Source organism: Atractosteus spatula, chromosome 27 (assembly GCF_055471065.1).
Source record: "Atractosteus spatula isolate fAtrSpa1 chromosome 27, fAtrSpa1.hap1, whole genome shotgun sequence".
Lineage (NCBI taxonomy): Eukaryota > Metazoa > Chordata > Actinopteri > Semionotiformes > Lepisosteidae > Atractosteus > Atractosteus spatula.
The window spans coordinates 9,650,800-9,678,192 of record NC_142732.1 but is presented as its reverse complement, the minus strand read 5'-3'; the positions used below and the strand labels follow the sequence as shown (position 1 = coordinate 9,678,192).

Below are 27,393 nucleotides of genomic sequence, written 5' to 3'. Positions count from 1 at the left end.
CAGGCTTTGCGTAAGTAAAAATCGCTTCCGCCCACCCCCCACCCCCGCGTGGCCAGTGAGCTGCAGAGCCTGGGCAAGAAAGTAACTGCAAGGATTTTATTAATGAACAGCGGCGGCGCTTGTGAAGAGTGCAGACGGGGTCACGCACCCAGGCAGGGCAACAGAGGGCGGTGCAGGACCCCCGAGTCCGTCGGGGCGTCGCGCAGCCGCAGGGTTCCAGCGCAGCCAGCGGAGACATGGCGAGGAGAGGCCCGACAGCCCCGTCGCCACGAGTCTGCACTGCTGCCTCCTTAGCAATCTGTGTGACAATTCGCGATTACAATAGTCCTGGAAGAGGGGAACTGCATCGTTCTGCCACTTCACCGTTGGCACCCGATTAAGATGCAAAAATAATCTTGAAAAGCTCCAACCGAGCAACCCGTTAAGTCAGTTTTAAGGAGGCCTGTCTGGGTTGAAAATCTGAAATGGAAAGCAACTCACATCACCCACTCTCCTGTCTTGGTAGACAAGGTCAGGGCGCTACCCCTCCCCAGAATTCCTTGCTACTCTCGTTCCTAGGACTTCCGAGCCTTGTCCTTCGAGACCGGCTTGCTCCACTTCGCTTTTTAAGCCAAAAACAGACTAAAAACCCTAGAGACCCGGAAGTAAATCTGGGGGGTGCTTTCTCAGTCTCCTCTAAAATGCTCCAGAGCAGAAAAAGTGAAAACCAGACCTGACACCCGAGCCTGCTGCAGGATTCTGGCACAGTAAGCCATCCTGAGCTTCATAATTAATTAAATGACATAACTGAGTCAGATGCAAAACACTACAAAGGAATGAGCTGGTTCAGTGCTTCACAGGCCAGGAGCCTGTGTGCAGAACAGACCCGTGTGCCACAAAACCAGAACTTCATGGGGTTTGTGTTACAGCTACTGACATGTGAACAAGGTAGCCGAGAGATGCCTCAGACGAGCATGAGCGACATCTCATCGGCATGCACAAAGACCGACAGCAAACCCACGCCGAGAGGTACAGATTCCTGGCCTGCCTCTCTCTCTCTCTCTCTCTCTCTCCTTGCCAGCGCTTTGAAGGAGCTCCTCAGATTCGGCACAGGCTGTCGGAGAGAGAGAGGGTGAGAAGAGGCTGTGTGGGAGACTTGAGAAACGGGAGGAATAACGACACCTTCCACAAGGCAGGCAAAGCAGCCGCGTGGGCGCAGAGCGTCAGCGCCACATCTGCGCCAGTCTGAGACAGCAGGCAGGACCCGGGAGGACCGGGCACGGCTTCCCGATTCCTAGCAAGCAATCTCCGGGAAGATGGGAAAGAAGTTCGTTTTGGGGGGGAGGATTCTGCTGGCAATTTTTTTTTGTTTAAAAAGAGCATTTCTTAAGTTCAGCCTTTTAAGTTGAAAACTCTTATCTGCTGCTCCTACAAGACAAAACAACTCTGCCTTCCTCCAGTAGCAATTGTAAGGCTCTTGTGAGGATATCATGATGTAAAATTAATTCCAAAATTCCAAACAGGCAGTAACAGGCAAGAGAGACCTTCTTATAGAGCAAATTCGCTTTCTCCAAGCCAGTATCGGTACCTAAATGCCAAGACAAACAGCACTCTTGTGTCCATTTCCACTGCTTATCCAGATCCTGTTATTAACCTTGCTTCCTGGACGCCGCCTTATCTAGTACAGCTAAGCCGAACACAGCTGTGCGTGCATAAACATCAACGGTTTCTCACGCTGTTCGCTGTCCCTCCTCCTGGGCCCTTGGCCTCCTCCGCTGACACCTGAAGGTCACCCACTTGCGCTGCCCAGCCACCCCAGACGCACGACCTTGGGGAAAACTACCCACTCAGCAGGGCACAGGCAAGGGAAAGTCTGAAGTACTGGACACCGCTGAATAGCTCAGAAGCAAACGAGCATTTTACATAGCAACACTATTTGCCCGACTATGCACTCATCTGCCCCATTCATAAAATGATAGCAGCTTGTCAAGCGGAGAGCGTCTGACCACATATCTGTAATCAAGAAATGAAAGTGATGTTACTCATGCACAAGAGTTTTTTATCATTTTCACATAATTTTCACTGTCACAGCAGACAGCCAGGAAGTGCGATTATGAAAAAAAAAAGGAGTGAAGATTTAATCATTTGATCTGTGTGGAGACAAGGTGTCAGGCTGCATCATGTTTTTGGATTTTCCCCAATTAACAGTTAATTATTAGGTAACGGTTCAGTGGTACCTGATATCTGGCCAGGAAGAAGATAGTCAAGACCCATCTGGCCTTGCAGTGTTGAGATGGGGCCTCCAGCGAGCAGAATGGAGGAAAGAGTTCTGTGACATCCAGTAGCTCTTGTTATCTCCCATTCTCCGACAACAGCAAAACCTGTTTTTATTCCAACTATTGTGTATCCTGGCTTCATATAAAAAACGCTTTACAATCACTCTCCAGCTCCCTCTCCCTCTACAAGTGCCAAACTACAGTAGATGTCATATCTGACTCAAGTAAAAGGATCATCCACGTCAGTGACAGTGCACATTTTTACATATTCACACGATTGCAGCATTTAAGAAGGGCAAGGGACATGCAGCACTTGGAGCCTAACTGTCAAGAGTGTAAGGGGTCAAGGGACAAAGGTCAAGACACTTCCCAGACTCCTCTTCCTTTGCCTTAGAAAGAAAAGTACAACACTGACAACAGCTAGTGTGGCAGGAGAACACTCAGCAGAGGTTAAAGAAAGCTACATATTATTTGCAGGGCTTAGCATCCACAGAGTAACAGGTTTTGCTTGTGGCATACAAATAAGCCACACAGAGCAAAAAAGGTTATTTTAAAGCCTCGCAGAACACACACCACAGAAGGCCTAGCGGGGGCTGATGTGTTTTATGCATCTGTACAGTTATCATCTCAAAACCAAAGATGGCACTGCTCAAGAAAGACCCAAATGATTGAACTGTACTCTTTGGAGCTTCTCACTACAACTCTAAAATGCTGTGCTGTTAGCTGCATCTATCACAAAGAGTTTCAGAATGTTACAAAACAAGATGAAGGCGATTAGTCCACTCTGATTGTTCAGCTGTTATTGTATTGAACAGTGATGTCAACAAACCCCACAAGGCCTTTACTAAACCTACTATAGAGACATTGTCATGAGGATCAATAACTAGGACAGGCATGTCAGGAACACACTCTACAGACCAACCCTCCTTCTCCTTCAACCTCGTAACCTGAGGGGATTAAACAGTTCTGCTTAAATTCCCTCCCTCATTAAACATGTAGGATTGCTGGGATCACTCCTGCATTGAATGCTTAGTTCTGATGTCATCCACTTCCCTGATAACCATATTAAAGAACTGGATTTCAGCACTGCCTGTAAAAATAGCTGGAGCTGACATTACTCAGGCAGCGCACCCACGTCAGAATTGCTCTGGAAACAGGAACGCTGAAAGCTCCTCATTATCAGACAGTGAAGGAGCTTGACAACTTTAAATTACACTCCAGTCTCAATTAAGCACTTTCATATATTAAAAAAAAAGTAAAGGACTGCAGCCTGGATTACAGGAGGCAGCAACTAGCTTCTACTTAACTGTCTTGGAGAAACAAATGCTCTTCTTTCTTTAAAGAAAAAAGTAGCGCATGCTGATTAAGAGTGTCAAGTCCAGCAGCACTACAAAGGCCCAGCATTTCTTGCTCAGCACGAAATATATGGTTTGATTTACATCATCCTCACCAAGCTTTAGAAATCCACCACTTGAACACTTCATCAGGCTGCTTGGGAGTTTTCATCCTTTACTCAAGGCCTGTTTGGAAGAAGAGTACATTATGAGTTGGGGGGAAACTCAATGACAATGACAAAATTCTTCTGTACAGTGGTGTTAAAAGCAATCATACAAGTAGGTTTCTTATGTATAGAAAACCAGCACACTTTGCATGTTGACACGCCCACACTTAAATCTACATTTAGAGACTCGGCAGATTGGAATGAACCTGAGGTCTCAGAGCCGTGCTTTAAAGCACAAGCATGTCCTAAAGATTCCCTTGCTGTCACATGTTGAACAGGAGGTAGAATTTGGGGCGTTAAGACAGCAGGCTGGCACAGCTCCCAGCCTTCAGCCAAGTGGGAGAGCTCAAGAGTGACACAGCCACCCAGCCGGCAAACACAAGGGGAGAATTAAGGAAGGAACTCTCTTCAGCCCTAGTCAGACGCACTGTAAGTTGCTCTTTTGTATAAAACCGATACCTCTCAAAAGAACTACGCTTTTAGTCATTTACTAGGTTAAAAAAAATCCCTAGCTATTTTCCAATAAATCACAAACTTACCTCAACCTTATTTTGAGAGAGAAAGGAACTTCTTGGCCTGCTTCCTGCGGGTGATCCTGAGGAGGTAAGGCGAGCAGGCCATTCCTCAGACAGGAGTGCCGAGCCACAAGCGAACAGCGTGCCACAGGCCAACTTAGCTGTGGCAGAGGTCTCCATCCCGGCGAAAGGCACGGACGTAGACACATGGCTTTAACAGACCACTAACGGACCCCACAGGCTGGATGAGCGTGGCAGCACCTTGGCCTGGACACCCTTGAGGACTAATCTGCTCCTCGGGGAACTCTGCACAAACCACAACATTCCCATTCAAAGCATCAGACAGACACTTTTCTGCATTGTTCTCGTATGAGTGCTTAGAAAGGACAATTTTAACGACCAGAGTAAAAGATAAGGATAGCATAATTGTGGGGTGATGATTAAAGCTGTTTTCCGTCTAATATGAGGTCATAACGTCCGAAAACCACACCCCATTCTTCACCAGGATTTCACACGATTTTTTTTCAGCTCTCTACCACACAGAGCATTCAACTCAAACTATTCCCCAGTGCCACAGCTCAGAATGGAACTCGTCTCACTCGTTTGATGCAAATATAGAACTTTATGTAATCAAAACGGGGAAAAAAAAAACCTTCGAGCAATACAAAACAAGACTTTATTAGACGTGAACATGAAAGAATAAATACATTCACATTGAATTTGTTTGGAGGAATCAGCCTCTCCTCTCCCAGTCCGTCCCCTCTCTCCTGGTACAGATCCCTAAAGGCAGTGTACCACTGATCTGGAACCGATGAATTAAGGTAACCTCTGGAACCTTGTTCTTGTTTCAGTACATTACATTGGAACAGTTACAATTATTTTAAACCGTCATCTGGAAAAAAAAATATGCACAAGGGAAAACAAAGCTTCCTTACATTCATATAGTGCTTCTCATCCCACAGCTTTTTAATATGCAGAAGGGCACCCCCACAGCAGCCCCACTGCACAGCAGATCAGGGGGAGGAGGAGGAGGAGGAGGAAATTAGTTCATCAGTTGGACTAAGGGGGAAATAAAACACAACAACGGGTCTTTTCTCTCCAAAACCGGCAGGATACTTCCAACCACGAGATGCCTGCCCAAGCCTCATCGCTTCACACCCTCCAGGAAAGCCTCTCGTGGAGCAAGAGCCTGGCTACAGGCTCCTTTCTTCAGAGTGTGACCCCAGCCTGGCCACTGTGGGCCCTCAGGAGTGGAGAGTGCTGTGCCTGGTGGGGGAAAACAAGCTCGGAGAAAGAAGACCGCTGGACCTGGAGAGGCATGACGAATCAGACAGACAGCCCTCCTGGCTTCCTGGCACTGCAGTTAGGAAAGAGAAAGGAGTGCCCTGTCCTTTCTGTGCTGTCAGGCTTTGTTGATGTAGCCCTCCTTGATGAGGAAGTCGTAGATCTTGCGCGTCTTGTTGACGTCAATCTTGATGAGCGACCGGGCCTGCGCCAGCCTCAGCCCGCCCTGCCGCCGGCACTCGTTCATCAGGGCCGCCTTGTACTCCAGGTAGGCGCCAGGCACCAGGCGAACCACCTGGCAGAGCTGCAGCAGAACCAGAGGAGAGGTTCAACGCCCATCACTCGCCCAGCTTTACAGCACAACCTAACCCAACACACAGCAGTGCACTGCCACATGTGGTGCAAACAAGGTATTCCTGCAAATTTCATTATTTCCAGAGTTCAAGATAAACAGACCTCAAGATTCTCGAGGACCAAATGCAGAAGAGCAAAGCAACAGATACTAAGTTTGTATTATAACACAAAAAGCAAAACCCTACTGCTACCCAGACAAAAAAAGGGACCCAGATTGCATAATCCATCAAGTCTCCACAGCCATTGATGACACTGCAATGCCAGAGAAATGTCACCAGAGAAATTCAAGTATTTAATCTCTTTCTAAAACCAAATAAATACAAGCCAGCCCTACAGCTTTTACTCTTCACTGGTTTGATTACTTTTCTCCTTGTGCACAAAAATGAATGAAGCCGAGCCCCGTGGGTCTGAGATCCCTGAGTTACTGAAAAGCATTCAGTAGCTCACAATAGAAACTTCCCAAGGAAAAGCAAAGGCTGATCCAGCTGAAGAGCCTGGATCATTGAACAATTCCTGTTTGCAACTGCAGGTCTTTCTGATCTCTGAGCTAGCAGTGGCACAGCGCTCTGGAGCCATGCTGCCCAAGCTGCAAACCCCCGAAAAGCTCAGTGCATCACAAGGATCCAAGATATGGGGAAACGCTACCGAGCACATCACCACTGATCTGGTCTGATCTCCCAGTATGATATCAGTCATTACTCTATGGACAATGGTTTTCTACAAGCAGTGATAGTGGGTTCTGTGCCTGTTCCTGCGGTGTCAATCTGTCAGTAACTGGAGGAACTGCCGACAGTCGCAGCGAAACCAAACAGTCGAATGGGCAGATCTAATACATATTTCCAATCCCCTGTATGTTTCACAAAATGTTGCTCTTCATCCACTATTGTGACATTCAGTGAACAGTAAAGGGAAACTAATATTAGGTAAATGAATTTATGGAGCTCAAGGATATTAATGGCCGTCTTCCTCTCTGGTCCAATGTCATGATGCAGGTACTAAACTCTGACAATTTATAGCCCCTCTGCAGTTTTGTAAACCCCAGCTAAAAACCTCAGCCCTCATAGCAGAAGGACAGACAACCGCAGGAGAAGGCACTTCACTTTTAGCCTCCTTCATATATGACTGCACTACAGCACACAGATATTTCAACACATTGAAGCACATTTCTTTAAGACTGGGAAGAATCCTGCTACAGCCCCTGACCATATACATACGATCAAGGCGTTTGTGTCACCTTCAGCTCCAGCTGTGGAGGGTGGCCCTCCGTGCTGAGAGTTACCTCTTTCTCCTTGTCGTTCAGCTTGTCGGTCCCTGGCAGGCCAGTCAGGTTCAGAGGCGGAGCACTTCTTCTGCCTGATACTGGAGGAGAACAGTACATTAGCATTGCAGTGCCAATGTCCCACTGCAAAAACTGCTCCTATCTGCTAGGTTAGCTTTCGTCTTGACTTCTAGTTAGGATAAAGCATAAACATACATGTTTCACTGCAAACAGTGGGATTAGCACAGGAAAACTCTCCACTCAAACAGAGCTAAGAACTTTAGTCAACAGACAGAAAAACACAACCAGCAGCGAGAGTGAGCACAGAGACACAGAGGAAAGGGAAGGCGGGCTGGAGTGTGCATGGCAGTCTGCACTTGTCCGGCATTTCATGATGATGCATTTCCGAGAGCACTTCGGTATTAAATCCGCTGTGCCAAAACTATTGACCTTGCACAGAGACAAGAGAGATAACAGAGGACATGGAGTGATAAGGAAAAGCAGCACCCTGCAGCCCTCACCTGAGGTGGCAATGGAGGAGACCACAGGATTCAGGCCGGCGTCGCTGCAAACAGAGCAAAGAGCTACACTGAGTTTACCACAGCGACAGTCTTCTCTCACCACTCCAGTGTTAGGACCTGTACCAGCCTGCTGACATTTACTATTTCACCTGGTCTCCACATGAGAGTCAGCTGCTCTGGAAGGACTGTGGAGAAGCGCAACCAGTTCTGGAGTTCTGGAGCTTAGAGGAACATCTGACCATGACAGGTTGAAAAACTGAACCTTTTTTCTCTCAGCCAGAGAGGAATCGGAGCAAACCTGATACAAGTCTTCAAAATTCTCAGAGGTACCAAGCTGACATCTTCGATAACAACAGTGAAACACGAACCCGAGGTCACAAGTGAAAACTACAGGGGAGTGCGTTTAAATCTTGAGAACATTTCACACAAGAGGTGGTGAGAGTCTGGAGCAAGCTAGAAAGCTGTGTTAATGAGATAAACACCCTGGTTTATTATAAGACCAAGCTGGATAAGATCCTGGTATTAATTAGGAATAAATTAGCTACTCCTCCAATTTGTGATCTGTGTTGTGCTGTTATGTAGTAGGAAGAAGGGTTAAGGGTAGTCATCTCACATAGCAGCCTGTTTGTGTAGCCACTGCTGGCAGGCATGACTGTCCTGGATGTACTGCAGCACGTCGGACAGCATGGTCCTCTTCCTGCGCTCCTCCTCTCGGATCTGCTTCACCCGCTCGTAAATCCGGGCACCTGCAACGGACACACACCAGGAGATGACAGTCAGACCAACTCGTGCACAAGCACGCATGCCAGGAGACAGCCAGACAAACGCGCAGATATGCAAGCACAACAGGAGATCTTTATACTCTCTCCCGCAGTTACTGCTACATGACAAAGTTAAGTTAGTATTAACATTGTTATAGGTATCACATCATTATATAATGTAACTCACAAAAATCAGAAAACCTTACAGGACTTGACTGCATCTATTTGACAGACAGCTTGACTTTTTCCCCCCCCACAAAAAAAATTAAGAAATATTTTCTTATTAAAAAAAAGGTGAAGATGGGAGAGCTGAACAGCGACTGACTTACTGCAGAAGGAGGTAATCCCCGCCTGCCGGTACTCCTGAAGTTTCCGGATTTCCCTTCTCAATTCAAACTCCACTGGAAGGAAATGCAAAACACAAAGCTTCAGGACTTGGGAGAAGGACCACGCAGCCCCCAGAGAACGAGGGCACTGCTTTTGCCACACAGTGGTGACCAGGACATCCTGGCTGCTCTATAAACCGGACATGTGCTGGACACACTATCCTGTCTCCTCTTTCCGAATTCGAGCCTCTATGCATAGCCTGGAAGGCCCAGGCATGGGCACAACCAAAACGACCTCAGGGTCATGACCTTTAACCCTGTGCTTTGGTCACTACTCGACAAAGTGCAGTAATACACAACCAGCACACACTCAATGTAAAAATGAAGGCGACAATACGTTTGCCCATTGTTGCACGTTCACACCTGATGCAGACTCACATGAACTCAGCTGGAGGTCTATGTCCAAAGCTTTTCAGGTGTGGACTCAGCTGCAGAGCAGAGAGCTAAGACAAACACCCGAACCTCTCCTCTAAGGGTCAAATATCAAAGGAAAAGCGTGCCATGACTCACTGCAAATTCAATTCAGAAACTAAATAAGACAAGAAGTGAGAGGTGCAGAGTGTGAGTGCTTGTGTTAACGAGTTGTGAGTTGATGTGAGGAGAGAATATGAGAATTTCCTCTCACAGACTCCCCAAAAGCATACAACACCTGGATGCCTCCAGGAAGTAAGTGACTTCTTTTATAAACCAAATAGCACCTTCTTAGAGAGTGACATGTGCCCAAAACACTTGTTTCAAGTCTATCTTCGCCCCGTGTGGAGATTTTGCAGAGCCAATGGGAAGTCCCCACAGATCCGTGTATGGGTGCGTGTGCATGACTGGGGTTGGCGTGACCTCGGAGGGACGGACTCACACGCGTGGCTCTCGATGAACTTGTCGTGCTCGATCGGCCCCACCACCCGGGCAAAGCGCCGCATGGCGTCGTACAGGTCCTGAACCTCTTTAGGGTAGCGCCGCTCCAGCACTGCGACAGGAGACAGACGGGAGGAAAAACAGACATTAACTCAGCCCGTCTGTCACTAGAGGAGACACCTTGCCTTCTCATCATTACACATCAGACCATCGCTGGCCTGCTAATCCAGGCAGAAGTATGCAAAACAAAGTTTTCCAGGTGAGAAACCAGCTAAGTAATCTAGCAAAAAGCCAGCAAGCAGCACAGAATTTTTTTTGTGTGGCCTGGTGTCACATTTGCGATGCCGCCCCAAAGCTCATCACAGCTTGGCGTGACACCAGGTGGCTTCCCCATCAAACTTTATTCCCTTTGGCTTTGGGATGGTGCATGAAGATGCCCCTGTATAAAAATTAATTAATGCATTAAAAGTGGATAATGAACTAAAAAAAATGTAGATAATATAAACTGCAAATGTCATTGAGCGCGAAATTCAAGATAAATGAGCTGAAGACGGGATGTGAAAAGAGATCAGAAAGGATACATCTGTAGTTTTTTTTCCATGCTTTTTGAAAAAATAAAACCAGACTCCTGATAACACTTTGGGAGTGAAGTGGCTTGTGTGAATCGCACTCATTAGGAGTCAGAGCTCTGACGGGCTTGGCTCTCCTAACGGGCCTAGAGATCCAGGCAGCGAGAAGCTGCTGTCTCCTTCTTCAGAGGCTCACACACACACACACACACACACACAGGCAGGCGTGCGCGTGCGTCCAACATTCTGCTGGTTTCCATAGCAACCGGGCTACAGTGCCAGTGCACCCCTTTTGATCCTTTTCAGTAAATGTGTACTCAAGAGCTGAGCAAAAATGCTGAAGAAAAAAAAATAAAACCAAAGAACTCTATTCCCCAACTGCCACCCCCCACGCAGAAACCAAATCTATTCCAGCGTCAGCCAACCTGCGAGAAGGAGCAGTAGGTATTTTTAAACAAGACACAGTCTTTTGAGTTCGATAAGAACTGGACTGGGGGTCCAGTCTGGCTCTGGGTTTTCAGACACGTGCACACAACCACTAAACTATTACCCCAATTAAAACAGCTGTCACTGGCACGAGCAACACAGTGCTAATTTCACCAATCAACCAAGAAATTAGCTGCTGGAGCACCAGACCAACACATTTACATGACTGCAACACACGAGAGCTGTGGACACACAAATTCTATGTGGAACTGCTCCAGGTCCTTACTGAACGTAAAAGTTAAGAGTGCTAATGTGACAATGCCTGAACGTAAAAAACACCCCCCCCCCCCTCCCCAACGAGGAAAGGATCACCTACTCTGGAACTTCCGCAGGCTGAGCAAGCCGTGATCGCGGATTATCCTGTCAAAAACAGAGAGGGAACAAGACACAATGTTGTCCAGATCACACATCACACAGCTGTCAACACCAGATGTGCTTCTAACTGGTCCAACAACCCACTGGGAAATAAGACAGCATCAGTTTGAGCCACTGAAGGTATCAGCAACTCTGTAACATTGTAGCGATATAACAATGGTCATGTATTTAATGTTGTTGGAACTATTATAAATTTTACTATGCAAATTTACCCAAAATTAAGAAAAAAAGCCTAAAATATACAAATCACAATGTAAGGTGAGATGGGAACATGGGAAATAACTACAAAAATTCAAATGTTAATTTTCTTTTGATTTTCCAGCACAGCTAAAGTGTGAGAAATGCCCCTAAATTAATACTTTTTCTGATATCTATAAGCTCGCCTGCATTTCAAAATTAACAGGAGGTGTACCTGTCCTGTGGCGCCCCCTATCAGTTCCAGGCAATATGGAACTTAATTTTAATATCTAGTACAAAAAATAGTCCCTCTGCATTGAAAAAAAACAACTCACTTTTTCCTGCGTTGCCTCTCCTTTAGTCTTGAGTGGTAAATATCAACTACTGCAATCTTAAGGGCTAGGAGAAAACATACGTATTGAGCAATCAATTTTGGAAACTGTAATAAATTTTAGCTTGCCATTTCTCGTAATATTATGAACACTGTATTTAGAACTAGGCGATCTTGTGCAGTACACTATCCCGACTGTATTCCTTACTGTTAGAAAAAACTCTTGAACTGCTGTAAAATTTACAATGAATACATTATAAAATTCTTTGCAAATACTACTTTTTAAAATTACTTTTGGACCTTTATGTTGTCCAAATTAAGAATTCGATTCAATTCAATTAAGGAAACGGCAAAATACTGGTTTGTGCTGATGCAAGTGTTCCACAGCACACAGGAAACTGCTCTGCTGGCAAGACCTCCTGCAAGCTGACCGAGTCCCTCAGCGCTCCTCGTCTCACCGTGCAGGATGTCCGAGTCGTCTTCCACGAAATCGATGTCTCTCAAGTCCCATTCCGCATAGTTGTCAAACTCCTGTTGTGGGGGGGGAAAGGGGAATTAAAAATCTGAGCCAGAGACAAATATCTGTTACAGCACAGTATGGTACTTTGGGGGGGGTAAAGCCTTAGGCTGGCTTTTCTGACTCTTATGGAGTGAAATGCTAATTTTTTCTTGATTTTACTGCTCCAAAGCCTCCAAAGGCTCGTCAACACAGCAATTAGTACGGTAGGTCCCTGCTGTTGCAGGCACTCCCCTTTGAAAACCTAACCAGGTTGGTGGAATGAATCAAAACCACAGGGGTCCCCAACTACACAAGGGACTGTTGGAGTTAACATACTAACAGACAAAGGGCGAGCCTTGCACGTGTTCTTAACAATAGCAGCCTTTCTACACCCATTCTTCTGCTTTCCACGCAATAGGAACAGGACTCTGTGCTGGAGGTCTGCTACCCGATCCAAGCCTGACAAAGTATCGGGTTTCGGGCCGGGTTCGGGTCGGTTTTTCACGTACAACTTCGGGCTCGGGCCAGTTTTCTGATAAGTGAAAATGATTTCTTATTATTTTATGTTTTCAATTTATTTTTATTAGTATTCGTAACTAATTTTGCCCGCTCATTCGCTCTCTCTCTTGTGCGTAACGTATAATAACTGTGTGCTGGTGTGTTGGCTTGCATGACTGCATGACGCACAAGGTAGCTAAAACTAGCTATGCCCGCGCGCATATACACTTTGCTCATAGCACAAGCTTTTTTAGTTGGCCTATTACGGTTATCGGCCGTTCCCCACTTTCAAAAGTATTACAGATTTATAAAATACCAGTTTTTCCCAGCGCACAGTATTTTCCCCAACTCAAGCGCATAGCAGCCGAGCAAAGCACTGTAAAACCGTGCCTGTGAGAATCTGTCTCTGTGTGCGCATGCGTGTCTCCTTGCTCTGAGAGGAAAAGAGAGTGACCGATTTCGAGTTCGGGTCGGAGTCGGGTTTGAAATTTGGCAGTACCATTCGGGCTCGGTCGGGTCTCAAGGTCTCGGGTACGAGCCGGGTATGGGCTTCAATTTCATGCCTGTGCAGACCTTTACTCTGTGCGCGGACGCCTATTGTTCTGTCACTTCTGGCAGCTGGTTACCAGGATCGGCCAGTGCTCTGAACCGAGTTGCGCTGGGCGGCCTCAGTCTCACCTCCACGAAGTCCGCTCTGGCGGGCATGTACCCCGCCATGTCCCTGGACAGCAGCGAGTCGAACGTGGGCCTGGGGGGGTCGTCTGTGGCTGAGAGGACACAAAAGTGGAACCGCTTTGAGAAAAGACTCCTGCTGCCTCAGATACTCCTTTCAGCCAAGCAGTGCTCCGTCTACTCAGTAGGTTCAGATTTTTATCGCCTTTTTGTCACCCATCTCCGTGCAGTGCATCTGCTGCTAATGAAGCCATGAAAACAAGAGAAATGACAAAACTGCAATTCCTAATGATCTTTTTTCCCCCCTGCATGCAAACTAATTTGAATTCAAAACATCCACCTTTGCAAACGGAAAATACGATCTTGCTTTCAAAGCTCTTGGAGACGAGTAGATTATTTTATCTCGAAGCGCCCCATCAGAGCTCACTGCAAACGACCGCTAGGTACAGGAGTGGATATGGGCGCGGGCCGAGTCCTCACGTTTAAAGGGGATGGCCGTGTCTGCAGTCCGGGCTTCCTCCATCTGCCGCAGGCTGAGCAGGGTGGAGGAGAAGAGGGGGTTGTTGATGAAGTGCTTCATATAGTGGCTCTCGCACTCCTCCTTGCTCTTGGTGCGCATCTGATTAGCAACGTCCTGCCTGCAGAGAGACCAGGACCACCGCGTCAGACCCAGGAAGGGATGCCACCCAGCACAACACTGGAGCAGTCGGATCCTGCAGCGACGCAGCGATCATGTCTTTCCATGCTCTCCAGCAAACCACAAACGCATCAGCCGCAGTGAGCAGGACACTCTCCAGGTTTGTCCCATGACGTAAGCTTGTAATTTATATAAAGTTGGTATAGACATTACAGTAACCCCTTTAGATACTGGCTGGGATACAAGCATGGCCAATGAGATTCACAGACCACATGGATGTCTGGCTCTCTTTAACAATCATTAGAGATGTGAGCAAAGACACTGGCCTTAATGATCAACAGTGCACCGTGTGCTTCAACGGTTTCTGATTGGCTGATTCTCATCAAAGGGTGGGTGACTGTTCCTCTTATCTGCTCTCTCCAGCTCCTATCTGAACTAATAAATGGCTGGCTGCTGGACTTGGTCACTAATAATGTGATCTCAAACCAAAAGGAGCTACTCACCACTGTCACTATTAATTATCTATCATTTTGTAATGTGCTGTCGACATTGTGTGCTGTTCTCTGTCATACTATGCTGTCAGCTGTACTGTTCATTCCAATGTACATGCACATACAGTATGGCAATAAATTCCTCTATTCTCTACTCACCAATTCCCAAAGCCACAGTCCATCACGGCCTCCAGGAGGGCCATCTCCTCCAGGGCTGTCCAGCTGGGGTCCAGCACTGGGAAATCTGACGTCTGTAGGAGAGGAGACAAAACCTGCTAGAAGGAATACAGGAACTCATCCAAGTATGATACACACATACAGGTATACCCTGTACACATAGGGGATGCAGTCCACCCAGTTCACCATGTAGCAAACAATGAATAACTAATTTTCTGTTCCAACAATTTTGTTATTAATCCATCTTGGGCCTGGGTGAGAAAACAGACTTGTCATTTAGCATTTTTAATCCACATTGACCCGAACTCAATGTCACCTATATAGGAGCAGCCAATATGAAGTGTTGTAGCAGCTCATCCATCACATTTACCCATCAAGTCTAATTGACTCATCAGGAGCGTCTTGTCATCAACATCACTGGTTCCTCTTTACACATCTGGACAGTTAAAGGGACACTTTTTGCACTACAAAATACAGATCTGTCAGGATTGTTAGTTTTAAAGACAATTTTTAAAGTTTTCTATTTTTAAATAGAAGACCAACAGAATGAGTTTCTGCATAAAGAAGGAGAAATACTGAGTGAAAAGAACAAAACCATGCAAAAGATGAATGACTTTTGCACAGCTTGCTTACTTTTTTACCCACTTTTGCTTACTGACAGCATTATGGGCAACATCTAAAACAGAACCTGCTAAAAGCAAGAAACTCTTCTTGCAAGCAATAGGCATTAACAGGAGAGATCTGGGAGAAGACCAAAGAAAACGACTGCTACATCTGCCTCAGGCAAAATCAGTTAGCACTTTCAAAGACCACTGGCTCCAACAGCCACTAAGTTATAGCGTCAGTTTTCTTTTTAAAACAGTTTTCATTTCCAACCTCTAAGGACCTAATGTATATCATCTGCATATTCTGAAGTGTTTCCAGAATAAAGAGGACATTTTTGTGGAGTGGCATATTCTTACCATGATCTCATACTTGTGGTCACTCAGGTGCTTTTTGTACTCAAAGCCTCTGGTGAAACACTGAAAAAGACAAAAGCACTTTCTTGTTATGCTGGTGAAACCACTTCACAATTTACTCCTTAAAGCATCTTCTCAGAAACGAGACAAACTGCATTGCCTCACAACTGCGTCCCTGAAGGTGCAGTCCTCCTCCCAGTGTAATTTTCCTTTTGTGAATTTGTGCAGTTCGATTAGCGTTTCACGCTTCAGCACAATGCTCTGCTGTTATAAATTGAGATAAACATTAAGTGGATACAACTGTCAACCAAACTAATAATAATGTCCTTCCGATTCAAAAAAGAGTAAAAAATTTTTAGGTTAGATATCGCAAAACAACAGCTCTGGTCGTTCATCACAAATAAAAAGTATTACACTGAACTATTTGCAGAATATGTCAGGAAAACCCCCTGTAATCCATTATGTTGAATTGTATAAACTTATATTAACAGGTGGAGGAAATTAAAATATACTTAATCATATTTGAAGATTAAAGCTTAACATCATATTTATCTTCTGCTTCAGAAATTTCAATCCAACGGGAGCCTTGTAAGTGTCCCTAGCAGAGGAGAATGCAATAATTTTGGGGTCCTGGCGTGTGGTCGCTCACTGACGGGACAGACCTGAAGGCACAGCAGGAAGGCTGTGGGGCCGCACTCCGCGCACTTGATGTAGGGCTCAGTCAGGTAGGACGAACAGCCCCTGCACGGCGGCTTGTCAAAAAGGTCATCTGCAAATCGGAAAAAGCATCATTATTTCCAGCCTGAAGAATCTAGACCAGAGAGAAAGCACACACGCCTCTGTATACAACATACAGCTCCACACAAACAAGCGAGCCTGTGCATAACAAGCGTTTTTGCACTCGTTACTTCAAACTGCTCTCGCCTGAAGTACAAAGGATAAATCTCAAATGCCACTAAATTTAAATAGTTATCCCAATGCAAGTTTTTCTAAAGCTAGCACTATGTTTACGTCTGCAGTCACAACACGTTATTAGTTCTAGTACAAGTAGACTAGTTGTCGGTCAGTACTTGTGGTTATCGTTTGCATTTATTCCTTTCTACGTCTCCAAAAGCAACTCTGTAGAACTTAAAACTTGGCACTTACTTCCAAACGGCGCTAATCTGTCCATGCTGCCGGCTTTTGGTTAACACGGCAGACTTGGTTTTAACAACAATGTGAGCGACCCCCTCGCCTGTGCCAAGGCCGAATGAATGGAGCGACAGAGCAGCAGACCCGAAGAATCAAACTCAGCTGTAGAACAATGAGAAATTACCGACAGCGACCTCTGTCGGAACCAAAGACGCTGGCGGAAAAATAGATGTTATAAAAAACAGATTACATGCAGACAAACCGTAAAACCACGACTCAAAGCCTTTTAATGGTGTGTACCCTTCAACATCTTAAGTCACGTTTTAGCACTTGATACAAAAAGTTGATTAAAAAATTACCAACTGGTAAGCAAATCAAATAGGTGTAGTTATGTTTAATTTTTCATTACTGCATGAATTGGAATTGCTGTTGATGTGATTTGCCAGTTGTTCACTTGCCTGGTTTAATACTGAATGACCTTAAGGTGGGCAAACGGAATGAAGATTAATGGGGTGCATGCCACTGTGCAACAGAGCAGACAAGAATAAAGTAGAGCTGATATGTTTGTCATTCTTTTATTAAGAAAATACAAACACCCACAAATAAGAAGAGGCCGTTTCATCCAGTCCATTTGGCAGCTGTTAACTGATCTAAGGATCTCAACCTGCTGCATCTTTTGAGAATCAAAAGATACAGCAGGTTGATGTAGGGTATCAGCATCTACAACGTGTCCCTTACTCCCACAGTGTTACCCTTTGGGTAAATAAGTGCCTCTAGTTCTCAGTTTAAAATGCACTTCAACACAGATTCTACTGGTTCATGTTGCACTGTTTATTCTGAAGAGGACCACTGGAGGGCGTTTGACAATGCCTTTAAGGATTTTAAATACTGGGATCAAGCCTCTCATAGTCTTCTCTGTGCTAGACTGACAAGGCTCAGTGTTTTCAGCCTGTCAGGGTAGGATATTGACTTAAACCCTGCAATGTATCCGGTTTCTCTTCTCTGGACTGATTCCAGAGCAGCAATATCTCTGGACTGGAGGAGTGATGAAAGTTGGGTAACAAATTGTGGACCACGTCACCCTCCTCCTTCAAAACCCATGGTCAAGTCATGGATGTTTCCTTAAACTGTTTAAACAATATGTCATAAATACATACATACAAAAATTGAAATGGTTTGCTTTTGAAAAGTACTGTAAATACCTAGATATTGAATAACAAACCTACAATATTTGCGGACTGATCTGCACACAGATTTTAACATTTCAAAATAGCAACATCTGTTAACTGCATTAGTGACAGGTAGTGTACCATAACTATTTGTTAGGATTATTTTTTATAAAATATTTTTCAACTATCTATTTAAGTATAACTGTAAATCAACACTGTCCTATAGGCAGCCTGCCCACAGCCGTTCTGGAGGTATTCCTAGTTCTGAGCAGTTGTTTCTCTTCATGGCTAGACCACAGCACTGTTGTGCCCCTTTGCGTTGTCAATGCAATCACCAAGATACAGCCACTTGGTCATTCAGTTGTGTGGATGCAAACAGGACACTTGTCTACAAAAGACAGCACTAATGTCATTAAGTCATGCATGATATACTGTAGGTAAAATATTGCACAGGCCACCAGCTTTCAATTACATACAAATACATGGAAAAAAGCAAGCGTAGAATACACTTACTCAGCATCATGATAAGAGACGTTTATTGTGCCTTTAGGAGCATGTAAGTTAGCTAAAAAGTCAGAGGTGAATGGCAGGGGACACTGGAAAAAGAGAAAGCAAGATGCACTGATTCGCTTCCTCGTTTGCAACCTTTTTGATGTCCATGCTATCCAGCGGTGCAATTAGACCACATACTGTATGTTGCAAAAGTTCAAGTTAAATTTTAAGAGTTCAGGAATAAAACAAATTTAATCCAACAATGTCCTTCATACTGGGTACATTTGTAAAAACATAACCCCAAAAACTGCTACACAATTCTAACCTCCACATGCAGAACAATTTCTAAAATTTCTTCAGGCATTTTCTGATGACGCATGATACAGTGCAAATCTAGATTCTAACCATAGAGATTTCAAGCCATCTAGCCTACAAGGCTCTGCCTGTTATCTGTGTAAAGCTTGGGAATCCCACAAGTGTTTCAGATGGTATGGTTTGTGGTCAGGCTGAATCCCAACACACCTCTCCTTCAACTCTTCATAGCAGGCTGTGCAAGACAGGTCTTGTACACTTACAGTCAGTTATGGGCACATCCACTGCTTCTGAAAGACATCCACCTCTGAAAAGCACAAAATAATATACTTATTAATTGGCAAAAAATTACGCCTAGCTGGTGTTAGCTGCAAAAAGCTTAAATACTCTGAATCTGTCGGCACTGATTACTTGTCTTCTTACAGAACCACCACCATCACATTTGGAATTTGGAATTGCCCAGTGTAAACCAGTTTGAAACCACATTCTCAGCCTCCTTTACAGCAAGCCTTCCTCTGAAATATACAATGTTGAGCTATCTGCCATTTCCAGTCTGTGTTTCACAGAGCCTGAATCACTACTATCTTCCAAAGCAGGGCTCTTGCATCTCTCAGTGATAACACCGGCCAGGAAAGTGTGGCTGGCACCATCTGGCCAGTTGTGTGCCACCAGCTAGTGCCACAGCCCAGGCTCAAGCCAGAGATGACAGTTGTGACCCTGAGTTCCACTCCAGTTAAAATTCAGGTTTTTAAAAACACAAGCAAACTGCACAGCAGATGCACAAAGCAGATGGCTAATGCCACTTGCTTTGTAAAAAGACACTGAGGTAAATGAGAAACACACGTTGTCTGCATTAAAAGAAATTAGTGTAAATGTAACCTTGGTAATTAGCACCGGTTTACTCTTAGTTTGGTTTCCTCATTCTCATTTCATTGAAGGCAAAAGCCATTTAATTGTAGAGACAATCCTACTTGGGAGTATCAGTTTGCAGTGAGAGAGTGAGAGGTGACCGGTAGAAGGATCCGGTCTGACACTCTCAGGGAGGAAGGGTTTGTCTTTTACGTGAGGGTTTTTGGGGCAGGCTAACTTTATAATGAGGCCATCAGGCACAGCTGAGGGGATAAATCAAATTCGCAGGACAGTGATAAGGATAAAAAAGAGATGGGAATGAGAAAAACCGCCTCAGAGGAGGGAATGTGGGTAACTTGCCTTCAGACTCCAAACTGGGCAAGAGAGACTACGTGAGGAGTGTGTCTCTCTCTGCAAATGCAGATGACAATAAACAACTCACATATATTCCGCATGGTTTGGGTAGGCCTCACTCCCATAATCCACCACTCTGTTAATGCCATATGGGTCATCCACGCACTGGACAGGGACCTGCAGGGCAGATTGACTCCTTGTTATTTTATTACATTTTTCCTTAATTTTAGTTTTTTCACGCCCCCATATTTCCGGAATCTTCTGTGCTTTTTTCCCCCCACATTCTCCTGTCGGCAAAGTGGAATTGCTTTCTTCAGCATTCAGACACAACCTTTTATTTATTACAGTTGCTGTACGTTCATTTGGGCTAACCCCAGTATTAACCTGTTTTCTGTGTCAGTATACTGAGATACAAATTAGGGTTTAGCTTGTATCGCTGAAAGAATGACATTCTGGCTACAGGATTATGGGGACACCCATCCCCAGAATGACCCACCCAGCTGGTACAAGAATAAAGGGGTGGAGAGAGGGATGGAAAACTATGAACATGGGTTATGGACTACGAACAAGGTGTTTGTTACAAAAAAAATTATACTTAGTGTGGTGTAACCAAAAATTTAGCCCTTATAAAACTTCAGTTCAAAACTCTATTTAGCAGCTTTTAAAATGGACTTTTAAAAAGTTAATTCAATCACAAATATTATTATTCTTGCATACTATACCATGCTGAGATGAATAATCAATTTAGTCAATAGTCAATTAATAATTAAAATGTGTCACAATAAATAAAAATGAAAAGTTTATATTTGAACCGTTTTAAATGTGCGGTCTGTCCCTGAATGACCAACAACTGAAATGCGTGTTTGTTTATACTGAATTACACAACTTCAATTCAGATATCCAGAACAATGATTACCTATAAATCCTATATAATGAGTAAATTCTCTGAAGTCGTTAACTTAACAAACACCTTAGAGGATTAAAGCTGATTGAAAGACAACTTCGGAGAAACACTACAACATGCACACAACTGATGTCTGCCAAGGTGAACAATAATCCAGCGTGCCCTAAAAATAGCCTTGAGCTGTCCGTTATATAAGGCTTAAGGAGTCTGGAGATAAACTCCTTAAGCAATTCAAAATACAGTGTCAAAGCAAGTTATTCAATAAAATCCCTGGCTTGTAAATGTACAGTAAATGTCCGACCAGCCTTCATCAGGAGATGCTTTCCATACCTTTGGAGGACTGTATACCTGTCCAGGAATATCCTCAATAATTGGAATCGCCATTTTAATAAAGTCAACAAGAAAGTGCTTCCCCCTCTCCAGTGACGTGGAACAGAAAGCGCAAATACAGTTCCAAAACTTTATTCTCTTTTTGATCTTACAAGCAAGAAAACCGTTGTCGGTGTTTTTTAAAACACTGCCGGAGTTGTTTTTCCTCCTAAATAAAGGAAATGACGAGTGAAGATGTTCTTTTTTCGCGCCGAAATTCACCAAACGTAAGGCGGAAGAGAAGGGTGTCTTCTCGACTAGCTGGCTAAGCACAGTGTTGTACAACCAGCTCAAGTTCCACAGCAGTGACTCACGTTTCCTTGCCTGCAACCTACTCTGCCGATCGGACGATTTTAATATCAAAATAAAAATATAGAAATATATTTTTATGACCATCTATGTGTAGTTTAATATAGTTAATAGGAAAATCAAAGGATTTATACTTTTGCCCACATGATCAATTACACACTGTAGGAACTATCTGGAAAAAGTTGATATTTTCCACTTTGGAGTCCTGCCTCAGAATTTCACATTCTATTCAGAAGAGAAAAAAAACTGTAAAATTATGAGCATTCTTCAATTCTAATTTGAATTGTATTTAAAAAAAAGTTGTCACTTACCCATTTCTATAACTAGAAGTCCATAAATGTTCCAGCTGTCTGAGATGTGTCCTTCTCAGCTCCCAGTGACTCAAAAGACTGCAAACAGAACACAAATGGAAATGAAATGAAGATGACATGTGGCCTCTCCCACACATTGAATTATCTGACATATCCAGACTTTCTGGGGAGCGTAAGACATATAATTACTCATACATATGTAATTAGCCAGAGGTCTGGACAAGATCCCAACTCAAACATGACATAGATGGGTTTTAACAAAGTTAAAACTTCCAAATCCAAAAGCTAAAAGGTTTTCTTCAACGATTGAGATAAAAGTACAGAATGATTTGAAAAGCATCAATTCACCAATGTGTGGTCTGGTTGACAGAAATACAGGAAAAGTACCACTTTAGCCTGAATAAGGATTTTTTTTCACAAAACATTCTGAATTTTAATTCCCGTTTTGGACAAAATGCTGCATGACAGAGTTCCAAAGGACAGACTGCACACAGTTAAATGATTTCTATAACTACAGTTCTGAACATTGGCTAAATGCATTTCACATGTATGGAAATGATTCTCTTGAAAAATACTCCAAATTCTTGTCTACACATTAAGTCTGTATTCCAAAGTAATTAAAAAGGATTGTTTGCACACTGTAGCACTTAAACATAATACAAAATTGTTCTTACTTAATTTGCAAAAGCTGGCCAGAAGTCTGACGTGTAGGAATATTGCTTTACTTTGTGATAGCACTTGCACCATTACTTTGGTCACAATGCAGGATCACTAGAAAAATCAAGGAGCTAGTTACACTAAAATACTGCAGCTAAGTGGACTGGAAAAGTTGCAGCTAGGGAAGAGACCATGTGAAGAAAACACACAGTTGCACCACATTGGTATGGAATTGAATTACTGAGAGATTCCTGGTACAGTGTACATAGATCTCACAGTACAGAGATTAACCATAACAAGACAAATTGCTGTATTATCCAGAATGACCACCAGGGGAGGATGTTGTTCCATGGAGAAGGAACAGGCCAGTAGGAACACAACATAAAGCTCTGCTTTGGACTGAGCTGATGGACTGGAGCCATACACCCCACCATCTGGATTTACCAGACTGGAGTACGCCCAGTAACTTTTTCTCAATTTGCAAAGACTGTCTTTTCTAACAACAGAAAAACAAGGCATGGTAGGGAATCTGCTGTTGCATTAATTGGAAACAGCCAACTGAGAATGATCAACAGGACAGAAAGCAACTTTGAATATGTTTCTCCTGCTGTGATAATACTGCATTTCAGCAATTATGAAAAGCTAAACAATGGCTACCTGCATCTTGAACCATGAACAGGCATTATTATGTATTTAACAGTTTACAAAAATTAAAGAGCACTGAAACACAGAAATATTTTAGCTCCATTCCTAATAATATTAAGATCGCCTATGCCCCTGGCACATTTGTATATGTCTCCCTGAAGTACTGGAAAAAAACTTTGCTTTTTGACTCAAATGGTTTTCTCTTTTTGTTCTAGGATGGGTAAACACAAGTTTGACATCAAAATTCTTTTTTTAATCAAAAATGTTCATCATTAAGCTGATCCCAGTTCCTTTCCACACTGCCAGAATTAAAACCTAGATTAAAAGGAAGTAGGAAATTCTGGAAATCTAATTCTATAGTTGACTACTTAACAAATACAGAATTTTACACTTTTGATACAATTTCATTTTCATGGTATCAATTTGAAATATGAAAGTGGAAGTCCTCTGAGATCCACTGTTCATCTCTCTGGGCTCATTTCTATTGTCTTTTATGAGTTTTCTAAATGGTCATGCATATTCATGTGTCATGTCAGACAAGACTACTCTGCTATGAAGTGTGCATATGTTGAGGTTAACAGGAGGCGAAGTGACTTCATTACAGAGCGCTAATCCCCACAAGGCTGCTGAAATAAGGCTGCTGGCTGTCGGCCTGCGAGGAACACAAAGGCAGACAATGGAGTGACAAGCTGCAGGGATCCCAGGAGCGACACAGGCCTGGGGACGGACTGGCGATCCCTGGAGAGCCACTGCCGAGCAGCAAGGAGAGCCTGGGGGGGGTCTGGCTGCAGTGATTTAAAAAGAAAGGGGGCAGCTGCAAGGGGGGGCATGTCAAAGCCCTTGGTGCTGATGGACTAGATCAGTGAGGCAGGAGTCCGTGGAATTACGGTATATTATTGGAAGGGGACGCTCCCTCATTATGTTTTGCCTTACTTGACTCCCTGTAACTCTCTGGAAATCTATTGGTCCCTTTTAAGAATTTTCCTCACCTCAGGACAGTGCAACTCTTTGTTGTGATAGCACTTGCACCAGCAGAGTCATTAATCAGTGGATTCCCTTTGTTTTACATAAAGGTGTATTTTTTAAGAAGGTGCATGTTCAAGAGTAAGATTAAAACTGTCTAATATTTCCCACAGTGTAATAACAGCAATAACAGGCCAACAGTTTACATCTACTGCTGTACTAAGTCCTATACATGCCTGACCTGTCTCAGACTTGTAAACCTGATAGAAGAGATGTGTCCTGAATTCTCAGAAGACAATTCCCAATGCAGTCTAATTCCCTGTGTCGTTATTTTACAGCACATGTCATGCACGGTACATGAAAGGACAAGAAGTTAACACACTGAATATTAAGCTATTAAGCTATTATGCTTATCTTACACACGCATTCTTAAGTCCTAAATATTCTTAAGTCCTTGCATTTAGGGCACAGCCTGCTAGACTGCAGACTGCCTCTGAGTGTTGCTTAGAGGAGCACATCGCCATGATTCTGACAGAAACAGACAGCAGGCTCAAAAACAGCCCTGTCACAGCTCAGGGTCTGCAGCCAATCTTGCAGGATCAATGACTTCTTAAAGGGGGCAGAAGGCTAATCCATAAGTGTGCCAGGTTCAGTGCCTGCCAACAATGACCAGCTCTCCCAGCTGCTGTTTCATACAAAAGCATGAATTGGCAGCCACATGTCCTAGCACCACTGTGTGAAAGGGTTAAACTCCACTCAGTGGACGAGGACTGTTAAAGAGAGGATGGAGAAGGATGGGTGGAAAGGTTGTAATCGTTGGGCAATGGACCTTCCAAGAATCCGAGGAAACAAGAAAATTCTGTTCTGCCCTCATGTGCTTCATTCATTAATCATCATTACTTCACATGAGTCTGGTCCATCAACTTGTCCTGTATTTGCGATCTCTTACAGCACTCAATAACAATAAAAGCCATTCATGTCATGATCTTCTGGCTGATACTGCCTGGGCTCTGAGCCCCAGGTGCTGCCAGAGAAGGGTACAACCACACAGAGTAAAGAGAACACAACCTCAGGGTACCAGCAATGTCACAGACAACATTCTTTATTCTACACAGCTATAGAAGCAATGAACAGGAATGAAGCATTTGCACATTCAAAGGGTTCAAACTGAAAGCATTGAATCATTCCTGTGCAAAGAAGCTTTGTATTATCATGAGAAAAAAACAACCCAGTGACAAGCCTTTTTTCTCCATTTCTCGATTTAATTAAAACTATCACGATACCCCTTTTATGTTGTCTCTGGTTAAGATTTGTAACGTTAGGCAGTCACAACTAGTTCTAGAAAGTGGTGCGAGAGTGTATTGGGGAGGATGTCTTCTGAAATCGCAGAAAGTTTCTCCACTGCATGCACTCAGGAGAGCTACAGCGAGACCCCAAGCATGCACTGGGAAAGAGTGGACAACTGACTCCACCAGAGGGCATAGCATTCCACTGTTCTCCTCTGTACCTTTATTTTAACACAACTGCACATTCCCTGCTAGAGGCAGAACATGGGCACAGTGCACCTATCAGTCAGAGAGGCTAATCAATAACTATTCCATGAATTGCTTTCACTGTGCACATTCCTCCCGATTCAGTTTTACAAAAAGCCGGCACAAACTAGCTCATCATAATGGAGAGCTGAGCTGCACACATCCCTTCGAATCCGACAATGTTACAACTGCAGAACCTTCTTACAGCCACATCTCAAAACTCCAATTCTCACAGAAATTTGAAATCTACTTGAATTCCAATTGTTGAGACTATCTGGATGGCTTACCATAGGGACATAGTTCTGTTCTCAGGGCAATAAAAAACGTGGGACCTGACTGACAGTGGAGCTGGGGAGTGGGCTGGTAAGTGGTATAGTAGGCTCACAGACCTTAGAATAACCCATGGGATATGCATTCATCACACTTCCAGTGCTCTGCAGACTACAGTAAAACTCTCTCCCACTTTCTCATACAACTGTATTACTCACTTCTGGGAGAGTAACATAATGAATGAGCCTGTTTGTGAATTCCGAGAGTCCCAACTCACCCACCTCCCAGGCAGATCTGCTTCACGTTCACATATTTATGGAAGCACTTCATTTCCAAGAGAAGGGAATCAGGCATTTGCTGAGCAACATTACTCCGCATCTCAGATGAAAAAAAAACTGCATTTCGCTTTCATTTATTAAGAATGACTTCATGTGTGATTTTCCATTGGGGAGGTCAGTGGTTAATGGTCTGCTCTACCCCACCGCGGTGAGAAATGCACAGGCTCTTATCCCTCCCTGCCAGCTTCACTTCTAGGGGCTGATGTGAATGATACGGGGGTGGCAGCCAGCTGAGAACAGAGAAAAATGACATGATCTCAAAAATGTTACAGCAGAATAGCTTGACTCTACAATACAACAGCTTTCCTTGTAACTCGTGCTAAAACAAGAACAGTGTACAAGGAGAAACTGGTAGAGATTTGCACAGATGTTTACAGTAAAAAGAGCAATTTTATTTCATGGGGAAGGGGGGTTGTATTCACCATATGAAGACACATACGCTAATTACCCACAATACACTGCATTAATGAGTTTTATGCATATTGACAAGTTGGCAAAGTACCCCAAGCTATCAGCTTCTTATATTGCCATGCACAAAAGCACTTTAAATATTACTTTACTTTTTCCCTTTCTTATTGATTTTATATTTGATTAAACTCCAGTGGTGCTGCCAAGTCACCGTTTAAAGTCTGGGTTTTTCTAATTAATTAAGCCACCTGCCTCCATCTGGCTGCTGGTTCTAATTAATACTGAGATGCTTGCTAATGAGCATCTCCGAGTGGGATGAATGTGCCTGCAGCCGAAAGCAAGAGCTGTCTCCCTCTCCCCTCAGCACATCTGGATTAGAATCCATTCCTAATATTGCACCACAGAGCTGTTTCACCTATGGCTGTCTGTCAGTTCATAACACAAAGTATTAGCAATAGTCACTTCCTCTATAAAACCACCTATGACAGTTTAACAGGCTGGGTAACTGCTTGTCAGAGGTCCAGATTTAGCTCGGACAGGAATGTATGGAAAGTGGAGGTCCTGTACCGAGTTTGACAAAGTTAAGAAAAGCCATGGTTCAGGAAGCATTCCTTAAAATACATAGGTCTGCAATAATTATTTGGATATAGAAAATAACTCTAAAAACCAACACAAACCCATCTGCTTTCTACAATGTTATGTGCCATTCCACATCCACAGAATACAAAAGCAGCTCACATCAAGGAGTGGATGTACAGTGAGATTATTCTGGCGAGTGTATTAATTTGTTCATGCATTTTGTACTCTTATGACTTGCATTGA

General features: G+C 43.9%; 1 protein-coding gene across 1 annotated transcript; it reads right to left on the bottom strand.

Annotated features, from left to right (window-relative positions):
* Positions 1 to 4,929: 4,929 nt before the first annotated feature.
* On the bottom strand, positions 4,930 to 16,815 carry tada2a (transcriptional adaptor 2A). The gene is made up of 15 exons (XM_088907151.1): positions 16,705 to 16,815; positions 16,221 to 16,327; positions 15,562 to 15,621; positions 14,582 to 14,673; positions 13,775 to 13,932; positions 13,301 to 13,389; positions 12,084 to 12,156; positions 11,630 to 11,693; positions 11,059 to 11,102; positions 9,689 to 9,799; positions 8,779 to 8,850; positions 8,302 to 8,434; positions 7,689 to 7,732; positions 7,189 to 7,268; positions 4,930 to 5,859 (listed from the first exon to the last, which is right to left on the bottom strand). The coding sequence occupies exons 1-15, from the start codon at positions 16,727 to 16,729 to the stop codon at positions 5,674 to 5,676; spliced, it is 1,338 nt and encodes a 445-aa protein (XP_088763277.1). The 5' UTR covers positions 16,730 to 16,815; the 3' UTR covers positions 4,930 to 5,673.
* Between the last annotated feature and the right edge of the window lie 10,578 nt (positions 16,816 to 27,393).

Bases quoted from the DNA above. Each gene is read 5' to 3' on its own strand.
- tada2a (XM_088907151.1), bottom strand. From the start codon at position 16,729: ATGGACAGATTAGCGCCGTTTGGAA. The intron at 13,933-14,581 runs GTGAGTAGAGAA...GTCTCTCTGCAG, and splicing joins GACTGTGGCTTTGGGAATTG to GCAGGACGTTGCTAATCAGA. The intron at 5,860-7,188 runs GTAACTCTCAGC...GTTCTGCTGCAG, and splicing joins TGAACGACAAGGAGAAAGAG to CTCTGCCAGGTGGTTCGCCT.